The sequence below is a fragment of the Sus scrofa genome, chromosome 3 (genome assembly GCF_054392235.1).
Source record: "Sus scrofa isolate SSC_HxYL_T2T_F1_AM1 chromosome 3, Sscrofa_HxYL_maternal_Yorkshire_Landrace_v2.0, whole genome shotgun sequence".
In the NCBI taxonomy this organism is placed as follows: domain Eukaryota; kingdom Metazoa; phylum Chordata; class Mammalia; order Artiodactyla; family Suidae; genus Sus; species Sus scrofa.
Genome location: NC_139385.1, coordinates 143,606,539 through 143,622,090, shown reverse-complemented (window position 1 = coordinate 143,622,090; position 15,552 = coordinate 143,606,539). Strand labels below are relative to the sequence as shown.

General features: G+C 58.0%; 1 protein-coding gene across 7 annotated transcripts in view; it reads right to left on the bottom strand.

The window, feature by feature from the left end:
• EIPR1 (EARP complex and GARP complex interacting protein 1) overlaps positions 1-15,552 on the bottom strand; it is an 83,822-nt gene that overhangs the window by 60,220 nt on the left and 8,050 nt on the right. For 5 of the 7 annotated variants that reach the window (XM_085015749.1, NM_001244207.1, XM_085015747.1 and 2 more), the window contains 1 exon segment: positions 8,245-8,377. The exons of the other annotated variants lie outside the window; for them this stretch is intronic. In XM_085015749.1, the coding sequence (XP_084871875.1) occupies positions 8,245-8,377 (133 nt within the window). 7 annotated transcript variants of the gene reach the window in all.

Sequence of the window (15,552 nt, the reverse complement as noted above, 5' to 3'; positions counted from 1 at the left end):
GGGGCCGAGGGAACGTGGGAACGGTGCGGAGTCCTCGGGGCTCCCTTTCGCTACACACCCCGCCACAGCGCTCTTCCAACACACGCAGCCTGGTGCAGGAGGTGGAGGGGGCGGGGGCTAGGATGAGACCGACTGTGACAGGCAGAGACAGGAGGAAGAATGCTTGAGGCAGAGGGATCAGCCTGAAAATCAGCCAGAGAACTGGCCGAGTGCAGGGGGTGCGAGCGGAGACCTGGGTGGCCGTGCAGTGGGACCGGAGGGCAGCTCCCAGAAAACTGTACCATAATCCCGTAATGACATTCCCGGCCCCACACGGACGTCTGGGGAGGCTCAGGGAGGGTCCCTAACTGCTCCAGGTCCAGGGGACAAACTGAGGCCAGGACAAGTCCCACTGCACCAACCAGAAAGGAGGCGGTGCTCTGGGTGGGTCCCGCAGCTCCGCAAAGCAGAGCCGAGAGGCGCACCTGGCTTTGGGGGATGAGCTGCAGGAGTCCAAGGGGAAGCGTCAGGCTGAGACCCAAGGGCCCGCACTGTGGCCTGGGCAGGAGACAGGAGAAAACGGGCTCTGGGGGCAGCGCAGGGAGGGGGAGACCTCTGACGGCACCCAGGGTCTTCATCAGCAGGTGCCCCCGGGCCCCCTGGCTGCCTCCCACTCCCACCCCCGCCACAGTCTCAGCAACAGCTCGGGCTGTCCCCAAACGTCGAGCCTGGTCAATGGGCCCGGGAGGACTCCGCTGCCAGCCGTCCTGAGCTCGCCGTCTCCGGGAGGGCGCGATAGAGGCGGCATCTAGGTGCCCGCTGCTCCGTCAGCCCCTCCTTGTTCTCATCCCCTGAGGACCCTGCGCTGCATGATCTGCAGTCTTCCTGACACTTCGCCTCCCTCTGCGGAAAAATCCAACCCTGTCCTAAGCTGGGACACTCTCTCCTCAGCGGGGGCGAGATCGAGTCCACACCGGCAATACCAGCTGCCACTCACCCTCCGCTCGCGGTCACCCGTCACGTGGAGGCCTCCTGAAACGCTACCTGGCCACCGCCCCCATCTTCTTTTATTCTCCGTCCTGGGTTCACCTTCATTATTTTTTATTGTTATTATTTTTAAAGCGCATCTTTAAGTCCTTCTGAAATTCCACCAGCGTGTTGAGATTTTTCTCCTCTTCAGGGCACTTGCAACCACCTTTTTTAAAGACTGTTTTCGCAGGGTTTTCTACCTGGGGAGCAACATGAATGACAGGACAGAGAGCACGGCCTCCGGAGCCCTTGGTGTCACAACCCCATCCTCTATCCCCTCCCGACCCTTCCTTTCAGGGCTACTCCCCACGCCCGGCCTGGGCCTGAAATGCCCTCCACCCGGGGAGTCCTGCTTTTCCTGGGGACCCAGGGCGCAGGCGTGGTCACCGCCAGGCCCAGCTGTCCACAGATGCTGCACTGGCCCGTGGCCCCTCCAGCATAGAACGCTCATCCTGGGCCCCAGCACTTGCCCCGCCCCCTCCAGCCCCCACCCCTCCAGGCCCCGCCCCTTCAGCTCTGCACCTCCCGCAGAGCCAGAGGAGGGCGGAGCAGGGAGTCTTCCCACCCCCACCCTCTAGCCACACCCCAAATGGCTCACGGTGAGAGTCTCATCAGAATTGAGGGGGCTGCGAGGTCTCACCTGCTGCCAAAACCACCGGGCAAAGCACAAAGCACGTGACCTACTGTGCCGCCTGGCAGGTGGGCGGAGGACTGTGCTGAGGGAGGGAGGCTGGACCCCCACCATTCGTCGGAGGACCTGCTCCAGAAGCCCTCCGCAGACCTCCCACATAAATAATGCATCAAAGGATCCACACTCCTAGTGGCTGAACTGCATCCCCCAAATTCACATGCGGAAGCCCTAGCCCCCAGCTCCTCCAGGTGTGGCCCTGTCGGCAGCCGGGGCCTCTATGGAGGTGATGACGGTCAGGGGAGGTCCCACCAGCACCAGCGTCCTCATAAGAAAAGCCACTTGGAGCACAGCTGGCATCGTGGGACAACCAGGCAGGACCGGAGAGGAGCTGGCTGTGGCTGCTGGGGCTCAGGCCGGAGCCCTGGGCCATCAGGGACACATCTGTACCTCTGTGTCTGTCCCGGAGACCAGAGCAGGCGCCTCCCTCCGTGCAAGGTGCACAGCAGGGCGGAAGGAACCACCTCACAAAGCCAGGCAGCTGAGGGCCCCTCCCCGCATCTCCAGGGCATAGGCACAGCGGAGGGCGGGGGCCAAGGACGCAGAGCGGTCGCCAGGCCCAGGAAGCGCAGAGAGACAACACAACACGTCTGGGGCTGAGGGAGGAATCTGGCACAGGGCTTTTTACAGTTTTACTGGAAAAATTAATTCAAATTGGGCTCCGGGTAAGCACCCCCCGGCGGCCCGAAACCTGGAGAAAGGGCCGTAAACAAAGTGCACTGATAAATGACAGGGTATTAAGCTGTGAGGACGCGTCCGGTGGGCGCCCCGGGGACCCGGTCTTATTTAACATCTTCATTAGCGACCTGGAAGGAGCAGTAAACGGCACATTAATTAAATTTCCAGATGAGACTAAATTTGGAGGTGCTGCAGAAAGTCAATGAGGACAGAGAACGATACAGATGGGATCCAAAGAGGTTCGTTACAAGGGTTAGAGACATCCAGGATGCCATCGCAAAAAAGAAGCTAATGAAAAACTTCCCCTAATTCTGGAATTCTATCCGATGTCTATCAGATGCCTGGATAAGAACAATGCATAGAGTTCCCTGGTGGCTAAGCAGGATAAGGATCTGCCATTGCCCCTGCTGTGGCACAGGTTTGATCCCTGGCCTGGAAACTTCTGCATGCCATGGGTGCGGCCAAAAAAGCCCCAAAACCCAAAAAAACAAATGAAACAACAATGCAGGTGGCCCATGTTGCCTGAACTCTCACTGCCCAAGACCTCAGTGCCAACAGGCAGGGCTCCAAGGGAGTCAGCAGTGCGCAGAGGGGCCCCTGCAGCCGGAACGCTCTTCACCTGTAATTCGAGAGTCGGAGGCCAGAGAGTTCCCGCCATGGCACAGTGGAAACGAATCCAACTGGGAACCATGAGGTTGCGGGTTCGATCCGTGGCCTTGTGTAGTGGGTTAAGGATCTGGCCTTGCCGTGAGCTGTGGTGTAAGATGCAGATGTGGCTCAGATCTGATGTGGCTGTGGCTGTGGTGTAGGCTGATCGGACGCCTAGCCTGGGAACCTCCATATGCCGCAGGCGTGGCCCTAAAAAGCAAAAACAAAACAAAACAAAACAAAAAAAAACTCGGAGGCCAAAACAGACTCTGGTAACACAGCACCTGGTGCCTAGAGGAGTGATGCCAGAGGACGGGGGACACCTGGGGCAACGAAATGCTGGGTACAAAACGTCATCCGTTCCCCAGAGAGGTCACGAGGGCCTGCATTAAGATCTTTGCTCTCACTGGCCTCCAAACCCCAATATTTGAACGTTACAAACATCACTCTGGGAGCTCCCTGGTGGTGTAGGGGTTAGGATTTGGCCCTTTCACTGCTATGGCCCAGGTTCAATCCCTGGTCTGAGAACTGAGATCGCACATCAAGCTGCTGCACACCTCAGGGAAGGGAGGAAGGGAGGGAGGGAGGAGGGAGGGAAGGAGGGAGGAAGTTAGAAAACGTCACTCAAAAGGGAGGAACATTATTCCTCTATTCTTTTTTTTTTTTGTCTTCTAGGGCTGTTCCTGCGGCATATGGAGGTTCCCAGGCTAGGGGTCGAATCGGAGCTGTAGCCACCGGCCTACACCAGAGCCACAGCAACGCGGGATCCGAGCCACATCTGCAACCTACACAACAGCTCACGGCAACGCCGGATCCTTAACCCACTGAGCAAGGCCAGGGATCGAACCTGCAACCTCATGGTTCCTAGTCAGATTCGTTAACCACTGCGCCATGACGGGAACTCCGAAAACATCTTTATGAGAAAGAATATTTACAAAATCCTCGCCCCGGAAACAACATCCTTGAAGCCTCAAGCCTGCGGGTCAGGTGCTCTGGAACCACGCTGCGCAGATGCAACCCCGGCTCCGCCGCTAACAGAGCCGCCAGCCCGTTCATCACGGTAGCAAAGTCCTGGCTGGAAAGGGCGCTAAGGGCAGATGAAAGGGGACAACCAGGGAGCCGCGAGCTCACTGCAGCACGACCCGCAACAGCCAAGACGCGGAGGCCACACACGTGCCCACCGACGCGGGCACAGAGGATACGGTGTACACGGCGGAGTATCACTCAGCCAGAAAAAGACGGAAACGTGCCGTCAGGACCTTGTGGGCACGACGCCAAGGAAATGAGTCAGAGGGAGAAAGACAAGCACTGCATCATACGCGGGATCGGAGAAAAACAAGCTCACAGAGAGCAGAGGGGAGGCCACCGAGGAGGCGGCAGGCGAAGGGGGTCAAAGGGACGACTCCCTCGGAGTTCCCGTCGTGGCGCAGCGGAAACAAATCTGACTGGTATCCGTAAGGACGCAGGTTCAATCCCTGGTCTCCCTCAGGGTTAAGCACCCGGCATTGCTGTGAGCCGTGGTGTAGGTCGCAGATGCGGCTCAGATCCCGTGTCCCGAGTTGCTGTGGCTGTGGTGTAGGCCGGCGGCTACAGCGCCCATTCAGCCCCTTGCCTGGGAACTGCCATGTGCCGCAAGAGGTACAGCTCCTAGCTCAGAGACAGCAGGTTCTGGGGACACAACTCCAGCACAGTGACCGCGGTGCTGTGCTGTGTGTAGGAAGAGTCCCTAAGAGCGTTTCACCACCAGAAAAACGACTGTAACCACGAGGCGGTGGGTGTTAACTGTGGTGGCCATTTCGCAACCCGTTCGTGTGTGAAATTGTTACGTGGTACACCGGAGACTGATGCAGTGGGTTTTGGTCTCGTCTCTGTCATTTTATGCCTGTGGCATATGGAAGTTCCCAGGCCAGGGATGGAATCCAAGCCACAGCTTCGAACCCACACCTCCGCAGCAACCCGAGGCACTGCATCCTAACTAATGCAATGTTGCCTGTCAATCATGCCTCCAAAAGCTGGAAACAATTCTAACACATGAAAACTAGACGGTTCACATAAGCACTCAGCCCAGCCCACACGGCGTCACTGTCAACATCACCGTCGCTTCCTCACGTGTAAACGGGACGATGACAGCTGACTCCAAGGCCTGACCTGCCCGAGCACCACCAGAGCCACAGAGTGGGGCCTGGACCTCAGTCTCCTGGGGGCACCACTTCCCAACCCGCCCCACTCGGCACTGGCCTCCATCCGGGCCCCGTGGACCAGCCCAGGCCCTTGAATGGGTCACACCAACCCACACCCTCGGGCCAAGCTGTCCAGAAGCTCTGCTTCCTCTTCACAGGAAGCCAAGTGGCAGAGGAGCCGGAGGTGGCAGAGAACGCTTTTCTCTTGGCCACCCGACACTGGCCGCTAATGGAAACTTCACTGAACAGGACACCACGTGACGCACAGCCTTGGGCAGATAAGGATTCAGCATAAACAGCATTGAAACAAAACAGTAACGTGATGCGAGAATCACAACCAACAGCACTCTGATCAATATTCTACGTGGCTGGTTTGCCATCTCCCACCAGACAGGGGACCCCAGGGAAGGGCCTCCACGCAAACCCCAAACCCAAGAGGAGACACACACCCTGTGTTCCCGCAGCACCCAGCCCCCTGCACGGGGCACCCACGCCACTGCTGGGCACCTGGGCCGCCCTGGTGAGGACGCCTTCGGCTGACACTAGTTAGTGGGGCTGCCCGTGGGACACCTCTGGGCCCCTGGTCTCCCTTTTGGACGGAAGGTCCACGGCTGCTGGGCTGTCCCACGGCTTGATGGCCGGGCTGGGGGCGAGTGACATCGCAGCACAGTCCACCAGGAGCCCGGATGGCCAGATGCCGTCAGGGCCGCACATCTAGAAGGGCGACCGCGGTGTTCTGCCCCCGTGAGGCGGCTCCAGGGGCCCGTGAGGCCGGTCTCTAGGGGTCACATGCTGTCAGCAACCCCGCCATGGGTGCGGGCAGGACCCACGGCTGCTTCCACCCCCAGATGCGGTCAAGGGGGGCTGGCACGCCCACGGTTACAGGCTGTGACACGGCACAGGGGAGGACTCAGGTCAGCCGCGTTCATCTGGAGGGAGATGGCTCCCGCACGCTTGCAGGTATTTCCTACAAGAGCCCGCAGGTGTTCTCCTGTGTGGAAACTTCTGGCTCTCTCCAGTCGGGGGGTGGAGGCAAAAGCCTCGGCAACGCCAGGGTCGGGGCGGCGATGGACCCGCCCCGGTGCAGGGATGGCTGGCTTCCCTGGAACAGCATCGGCCATCCGAGCGAAAGCACCTACCGCCCGGGGCCCCGGGCAGGGCGGGGGTGGCCCAGAGGCCGGGGGGCGGCGTGTCGGCCGGCACTCGGGCCTCGTTGGGCAGAACAGCCGCTGATACAGCAGCGTGGAGCTCGTCACCCTCCCAGAGGAGCCCTGGGAAGACGGGCGGCGGACACCAGCCCCGCAGTCCTCGGGGACAAGGCAGCACAGAAGAAAGAGGCTCCAGCCCTGACGGTGGAGGAGAAAGGGAAGCACAGCCGCGCGGCCAGAAGCTGAGACCGAGAGCAAAAGAACACACGCGCGCGCGTGTGTGTGTGTGTGTGTGTGCACTCTGCCACACCCCTAAAACTAACACAACACTGCGAATCAACTATACTTCAATAGAAAAAATTGTTTAAGCTAAGAACAAGAAATAGAGAATGTGGGGAGAAGGAGCTCCCGTTGTGGTTCAGTGGTTAATGAACCCAACTAGTATCCATGAGGACGCAGGTTCCATCCCTGGCCCTGCTCAGGGGTTAAGGATCTGGCATTGCCATGCGCTGTGGTGTCGGTCGCAGACGCAGCTCGGATCCCGTGATGCTGTGGCTGTGGTGTAGGCCAACAGCTGCAGCTCCAATCGGACCCCTAGCCTGGAAACTTCCATATGCTGCAGGTGCAGCCCTAAAAAGAAAAAAGAGAGAGAGCGAGGAGAATAAGGAGAGAAAAAGGCCTTTCAGAAGACAATGCTCTAGCCCCAAAGAAAAGGTGTGTTTGGGGGGGGCTCATGTGAAGGTAAAGAAGCAGCAGAATTCTACAAACGCGGGCAATCGAATCATGCAGTTCTAGAAACAGAGCATCCTGGGGACCAAACTCCAATCAGAAGGAAAACGATCCCTAAAACTAGAGAATGAGAGGGGAGATGAGACAGAGTGCTTACAGCTCATGTCTAAAAACTACAGATAAATGAAGAAATAAACAAATACTTTAGAATCATCCTCCACGCTGGATCAATGAAGGAAACATTTTAGAAATTACATTGCAACAAACAAACACCACACAGACCATTCTGGTTTATGTAACATAAAACAACAGAACAGAAAGTGAGTCTTCCCCCAAAGCCAGAATTTTTTTTTTTTTTTTCTGTCTTTTGTTGTTGTTGCTATTTCTTGGGCCGCTCCCACGGCATATGGAGGTTCCCAGGCTAGGGGTTGAATCGGAGCTGTAGCCACCGGCCTACGCCAGAGCCACAGCAACAGAGGATCCGAGCCGCGTCTGCAACCTACACCACAGCTCACAGCAACGCCGGATCCTTAACCCACTGAGCAAGGGCAGGGACCGAACCCGCAACCTCATGGTTCCTAGTCGGATTCGTTAACCACTGTGCCACGACGGGAACTCCTTTTTTTTTTTTTTTTTTTTAGATCCACACCCACGGCACATGGAGGTTCCCAGGCTAGGGGTTGAATTGGAGCTGCAGCTGCTGGTCTCCACTGCAGCCACAGCAACGCCAAAGCAAGGATTTGAATACTCATTACTGATAAGACAGCGAAAGGAGAATTAAGGATGCTGTGTGGCCAGGTTAGTGCCCCAGACTTCGGACTGGCACGAACGTTAAAAGATCCAGAGACAGGAGGCCGGGCAGAAGCCAACTAAGGACCACAAACACCCTGGGAAGCTGCTGCCTACTGGTCCCGAAGCGGCCGTCACACCGACAGGCGAGGGCAGCCCCGCCCACAGGGGCACCCTCGGGCACATTGCTCCCGGGCCGGTCAAGGCTCCTGGAGCAGCTGATCCAGCCTCGATTCTCAGGCTTTGGTCCTCACAGCCACTCGTGATCCCTACATGAGCCCACGACATGACTCTCTGCAAACGGCACCTCTCCGACCGGCATATCTCACGAATCGCGCGCCGACCCACCTGCGGGCACAGACCCCAGGATACTCACTCTTGTTGTAGCAGGTGGCCAGCACCCCTTTGTCTGCAGGGCTGGCACTGATGTGCCAGATCTCGCCCGCCCGATGGAGGAGCACGTTTTTATTTATGATGTTGTTCTCATCGTCAAAGTCTATGATGTGGATCTACAAGCACAAGAGAGCGCACGTCAGAGCCTCCCTCGCTGTCCCCGTGCCCTCGCGGAACCCGTGACTGCGAGGAATCACCCGGGGCACCTTTAACCAGCTGGTGCTACGAGTGCACGGGTACTGTCGTCAGGCAGGTACTATGGGTGCACTGTCAGGATTCGGACGCTGTTATTAGCATCACCCGGGCGCTATCACTACATGGACAGCATATGCTTCCACAAGCTCACCTGACCGTGCTCCTCTCGGAACACAGGTAGGAAGTCCCCACAAAGTGCTGCTGAGATTGCAAAGCTACACAACACTGCCCCGGCCACACCGCAACACCAGAAGCTCCGCCCTGCCTGGTGGGGGTAGAGCATGGCTGGTGGCAGAGTCATCCAGGTGCTGCCAACCAGCCAAGACCTCCCAGACCTGCTCTGGGAGAAGAAGGGGACAGGCACGGCCACCTGATGAGGCCCAGGCTTAGTCTGCTCTGCCCACTCCCCAGTGCACATAATGCACGTTGGAAGCAACGGAGGAGGGAAGGGGTGAGAAAGTGCTGCCCGTGAGCAAGTCATAAACCTCTTCCTAACAACAAGGCCAACAGGAGTTCCCACCGTGGCTCAGTGGGTAACGAATCCGACTAGGAACCATGAGGTTGTGGGTTCGATCCCTGGCCTCACTCAGCGGGTGAGGGATCTGGCGTTGCCGTGAGCTGTGGTGTAGGCTGCAGATGCAGCTCAGATCTGGAGTTGCTGTGGCTGTGGTGTAGGCCAGCAGCTACAGCTCCAATTAGACCCCTAGCCTGTGAACCTCCACATGCTGCAAGTGTGGCCCTGGAAAAGACAGAAAGACAAAAAAACAAAACCAAAAAAGACCAACAGCTGTCAATGCAAATGATCAAATAACACTCAGTAGTATAACAGCGTGACATTTTAGCCACTAAAGATTACTGTGCTGTCACCATGCTTTTCTGAATAATTTTTAGAGGAATGAAAAAGATGTTCACATTCACTCTCTTATCAATCCCTAAGTCACTGGGGAAAATAAAATTCAACACCTTAAACAGCGGGTTAAGGATGTGGCTCGTCTCGGTGGTGGCACAGTGGGTGAAAGGAGCCAGCACGGCTGTGGCTGTGGCATAGCTTGTGGCTGTGGCTCGCATTTGATCCCTGGCCTGGGAACTTCCATGGGTGCCACAGGTGCAAAGGAAAAAAAATAAAAATAAAAAATAAATTGATATTAATAATTATGGACATGCACAAAGATTTACATCCAAGAATGTTCACCGTGGCATGGATTGTGGTCATGAAAAATCAGAAGCCACCTAAATGCCTGGCGATGGAGAATTGCTCAAATACACTGCGGTGTCTGACGGTAACACAACAATCACTCCACTATAAACTCCTGGTGCCAGGGAGGGCCCACAACATGCTCTTAAAGGGAAAAGAGCATAAAAGCGCAGCCCAAGCGCTCCCTGCGCTTTTGTTAAAGAGGAAGCGCGTCCAGAACAAGAGAGCCAGAAGGAGACTGGTTACCTCCGGGCAGCGGGGTTACAGCGGCTTTTCCTTTGCGTCTTTCTGGTTGACTTCTTTTTGTTTTTAACATTTTTTTCATGATTAATATGCACTGCTCTGCAGTCAGAACAAACATTAAATGCTATTTTGAAAACGTTTCCATGACACCCGAAACATCCCTGCTCTGTGCTTGCCGAGGGCCTCATGCTATTCTCGCTGCTTCCAGGGCGCCCTCTGGTGAGAACGACCCCTGGTCCCCTTGGGGGCCACTCCGGACTCAGTTCAAATCCTGCCATTGCCACTTACAGCCTGCGTGACCCTGAGCCTCCGTGACCCGGGAGGCACGGAGAAGGTGAAGGAGGAACCTCCTGGAACTGCTGGGACCAAGGTGGCCGTGTGCGGCTTACCACACACACACACACACACACACACACACACACACACACGAGCGCCCTCCCTTCTCTTGGGGGTGCACGGGGGTGGGGGGGAATTAAAAACCAAAACTCTTGTTGTCATCGTGAAAGCTCTCTTCAGCCCGTCTCTGCAGCACCACAGCCCCATGCAGTTCTGGCCGCAGGTCTGGACATTACACGGTCAGCTGTGAACACGGACGAGAAAGGCAACACGCAAGGTCAGGGCCAACGCGTGTGGTGTGGGGGGAGCAGACAATTCCTCTCTTCAGTGTAGGGCACGTTTCCTACTTACAGAAAAGCCCTCGACAGGGAACAAAGGCTGCGGGGACGCGCTGTTCCTCCTCCCGTGACCCTTCCGCGGCCTCCGCACCGCCACACGGGGGCGCCCGAGCGCGCGTGTCCCCAGCCCCTCGCCCCTCCACCTCCTCCTCCTCCCCCAGCTCCTCCGCCTCCCCCTCCTCCTCCTCCTCCCCCGCCCCTCCCCCCCCCTCGGTGGCTGGTGCACCCAGGCACCTGGTGAGTGCACCCTCCCCTGGGCACCCCTGCTCTGAGCCTGACCTCTGACCTCTCCACCTGCCCCGCATCCTGCTGTGCCCACGTCTTCCGCTGCTCCAGATCCCTGCTGCCGTCTGGGGAAGGGTCCCCCCACCACCTGACAGGGAAGCTGCTGACCAACCAGGCTGCAGAGGACACTGTTCAGATCCAAACTGTTCTTCCTCTGCGAGGGGGCTTCGTCCACCCTCGGGTGACTATGGGGGGGGCAAGACCCCCAGGTCCACCTCTCCGCATCTAACACACTCAGACGGTCTGGCCCCTTAACCTTCACCACTAAGCCTGCGAGTCCCAGGGCTTCTCCACACGCTGTCACGTACAGCAGGCTCCCGGACAGACAGGTCCAGGGTGGTACCTCCGCAGGAGATGCTGTACGGCGCCTGCTCAGAAAGCAGGAGGACGACACCACACACAAGCCGGGATCAAAGGCACAGCGCCTAACACACCAAAGACGACAGGCACCGAGCGCTGCACACACTGGTTCCTTAACCCTCAGAGGAGCCCTGTGCTGCCACATCAGCAAGAGCCACGACCACAGGTGGAGGAACCCAGGCTTACAGAGCGGACGTAGCGATCCATTCAGTTAGAAACAGGGTTCCAGACACCTGCTGTGAACCCCGCACCACCGGGCACATGCGGACACCACACCAGGTAGTCGGGGAGCCTCGCCCTCCCCAACGCTGGGCTCTGCACCGCAGCAGGTCAGCACGAGAACATGAGGCAGCTCCCGATTCCTTAGAAAGAGACTGTATCTTACCTGTCTACTCTCAGGTACCACCCTGTGCCCGGCCCGCACAAAGCGCAAAGAAATCTTGTGTTGCCTAAATACACGCAGTCACCGGCCAGTAAGAAAAATAAGCAATACAACAGAGAACACACTGCAATTGAGGTGAGTGCAACAGATTAAGGGAACACAGAAGACAGAACAATTCGTGTTGCCTCAGAGCCTGGAGAAGGCGTGAGTTGTCTGGGTGGTATTTAAATGTGACTTTAAATGCTTCTTGCCATCGCTGAGTTTGTTTTTAACAGCTTATAATGAAGCTCCAACTCATACACTTTGAATTACCGTTACTCACGTTCTGAAGTTGGATTTGCCAGTGCAGGGCTAAGGGCACAGATGACGCTCTACAAAAGCCCAGGAGCCAGGGTTACAGCACGTATCAGGAAGTCTGCAAAGACGGCCTTAGTCCAGCCTCGCTCATTCCCGGCAGCGTCAGGGCTCAGAGAGAGCTGTCCCTCGTCCAAGCAACCCGTCACCAGACCTGAGCACGTGACTAGGCCACCCCACGGTCTGTCCCTGTCATCTCCTTTACTGACCTCGAGAAAATTCAGAAACAAAAAAGTGGACAAAATTGGAAGTGAGTACGTGAACGCGCCCCTCTCAGGGAGAGCTAAGAACCCAGGGTCTTCCCGGGGCAGGATCCTCCCAGGAGCGCCTGACGGTGGCGCCACCCGCCCACAGCCAGTCCAGGCCGAAGCCTCGCCACCAACACGCGCCTGCCTTCCCGCCCAGAACCAAAGCCGCCTTCCGGCTGGCAGCTCCCTGAGGCAACAGAGCCCCCGCAGTCCTCGTCTGAGTACTTCACGGCCACTGTGTTTCCACTAAGGGCAGGTTTGCAGCAACCCTGCATTTCTAAGATCTCTGTGCCTGATGGAAACCCACGCGGGCCTTTGCTGAAACCTAACAGGCTCCGGGTTATGGAACACGCCCCTGCCTGACCACCGTCTCCCATCCCTCTGCCCCCGTGCGCCTACAGCTTGTGTCTGTGATGCCCGGAGGACACGAGGCGGCCCAGGAAAATACCACCCCAAGTGGCACAGCCTCTGTGTGCCCAGCCAGAGGGTTTCCCGGAACAACAGGGACGGCGTGCATTCAGCCACGGTAACAGAATGGCCAGACCAGGGGCTTATAAAGCCCAGACGCTGATTTCTCACGCTCTGTAGGTGGAAGTCTGAGATCAGGGTGCCCCCTGGTCGGCTTCTGGCCAGGTCTCTTCCTGCGTCCTCACCTGGGGAAGGGCCAGAAGCTCTGCAGCCCCTCACCCACCCCCACCTAACGAGAAACAGCGGGTAGGCAACACGCAGAGAGAGTGCGGGTGAAGCACAGCCAGACGCAGGGCAGCCCTGCCGCAGCCTCGCAAGGAGAGCCCCGGGGAGGGAAAGGCTCAGGGGTGCCTGGCCTGCTCTGAACGCAGGGAGGGCCTGGGCAAGATGAGAGGCACAGAAAACCAGGCAGAAGGCTGGCATCTGTGACTGCCTCTAACACGTCCAGAAAGACAGCCCAGCGGAGGGAGTCAGCAGTGCTGACTTAGGGGCAGGCACTTTCCAGGGAATTGACGCTGCCGGGACCTGGGCACAGCCTGAGACAAAGGCCCCGTGGCTCACGCAGGGAGGGCGGGCTGCGGAGCCAGCCTGGAGGTCACCCGATGCCACAGCCACAGCTCCATGCTGTAGGTGCTGCGGGGCAGAGGCACAGCAGATGAGGGAAGCTGGCGTCTTGGCGGCCGCCCCACCACACGCCACCAGGCCGCCCGGGAGAAACCAGGTGGCTGCCGAGGGCTGATCCTCCGCTTGGAAACGGGGCCAACAGCACCCGCCCTGCCCACCGAGGGCACAGGAGTGGAGCCCTGACCCGGGGGAGGGTTACCTGTCTGGTCCTGGGTCCCCAAGGGCTGCAGGGCCGGGATGGCGGTCACTCTCTCACCAGCTCATGGCTGGAGCCGGGGGAAGGGGGGGAACCCCAGACAACACAGGACACAGCAGCCGGGGACACACACGACACCACTGAGCGGAGAGGACACAGGGAGCCCCTAGGCAGCCCCAGGCGCCCACCCTGCAGGGAAGCACGCTGGGGACAGGCGACCGGAGACGGGGCCACCAGTGAGGACGTCCTCATCATTTTCAAAGGCACTGGTGATCGTGCTGCGACAATAACGCTTCTGGAAAGAGAGGGACCGGTGCTTCTCCAGTGGCGACAGAGGGCCGAGCACGCCGCCCCATCTGCCCCGGGCTCCTCTCCCAGGACCCCGCCTCCCGAGACACGCGTGTCACACGGGGAGGAGCAGGTGTCATGGGCCAGGCTCACCCCGTGTGCAATACCACGCGTCATGTGTGAGAGAAACATACAGTCACACGTGGGTGGAAACGTGTCACGTGCGACAGGAACACACATGCCATGGTGGGGGGGATACACATACCACGTCTGCGACGAAACGCGCACGAAGCGTGAGCACCTGCCTGCGCCCTCGCCCCTGCCCTCCTGCCCCTCGCGCCCCTGTCCCGGGGCCCCCGCCCCAGGAAGGAGCCCAAGTACCAGGGACGTGAGTCACCACGGCCAGAAGGCCTCAGCTCAGAGGCCCCTTCTTAGAGGTGGCGGCTCTGATGCCACCACGACAAACCAAGGGCCCTCCCGGCCACATGCCGCTTTGCCTGTGCCTCCCTCCTGAGTGTCAACCATCAGCACACCTGTCTTGGCACACCTGTCACTGTGCGGCAGAGGTGCAGGAGCAGGAACAGGCCCGGTCCCCGGGTTTCCAGCACAGAGCTGGAAGTTGGAGTCCCACAGGTCATGAACTAAGCGCTGCAGGTGAGCCAGGGAGGGGCCGCCCTGCGCCCGGGACCCGGGACGGGACCCCAGCAGATGGAACACATGCCTGCATCGCTGTGGATTCAGAGGAAAGCCCCCTTCAGGTCAAGTGCAGAGAAGGAAGCTCCGAGCCTCATCCTCCTCCTTCCGCTCAACCCTGGCCGGAAAACCAACCGAAGGCGGAGGCTACGCGCCTCACTGAGCAGCCGGGGAGGCAGCTGGAAAGGTGAGGGGACGCAGTGGCTCTGGCCAGAGCACCCGGGCAGCCGGGACTCGGGAGGAGGCGGGGGACCAACAGCTACCTGCTCGTTACCATATCTAACGCTGCGGTACCTTCCACGGGAAAGCTGAGTTTCTAGGCTGATTACTAAGAAGGGCCGGAGTCTCTCATTTAACAAGAAAACGTTTCTCCCACTGGGTCCAAGGACTGAGACCAGGACGGTTTACGCAGAGAAACTCCAGGTGATAAACGGCGCACGTGGAGCTGTCACCAGGGTGTCAGAGGAGGCTGCTGTCCACCCCGGCATGGCTGATTCCAGCTCCTGTGACAGTGCCACACAGGGGGTCCTGAAGCCTGCCAGAAACGCCCGTGCCTGGGCCTGTCCCCAAGATGACCTTGCTCCCGAAAGGGGCTCAGGGAGATCAAAGCACTTTGTCACTTCTGCCTGATCCTTTCTTAGTGTCACAGCCAAGTGGCACGTAACTTCGGCTGATAAACCAGGTTGAATGTAACTTAGTAATGGCTTACATGGCCTCATTTTGTTTTGGGTTTGTTTGCTTGCTTTTAGTGGCTGCACCTGTGGCATATGGCGGGTCCCAGGCTACGGGTCAAATCAGGGCTGCAGCAACGCCAGATCTGAATCCTATCTGCGACCTACGCCACAGCTGGCAGCAATGCTGGATCCTTAACCCACTGAGCCACAATGATAACTCCTCTTTTGTTTTTAATTCATGTGTTTCTGTTAGCTTGTAATATTTTCTAGAAAAATCTTATAAGCATCCCTCATTACGTAATAATAGTTTCTTACTAATCCTCAGGAATTTTAAAAGCTGACTTCCTACCAAAAAGGTCAATGATACAGCTCTGAATTGAGTGGAATTGAAAAGCAAGTAGATGAGAAAAAG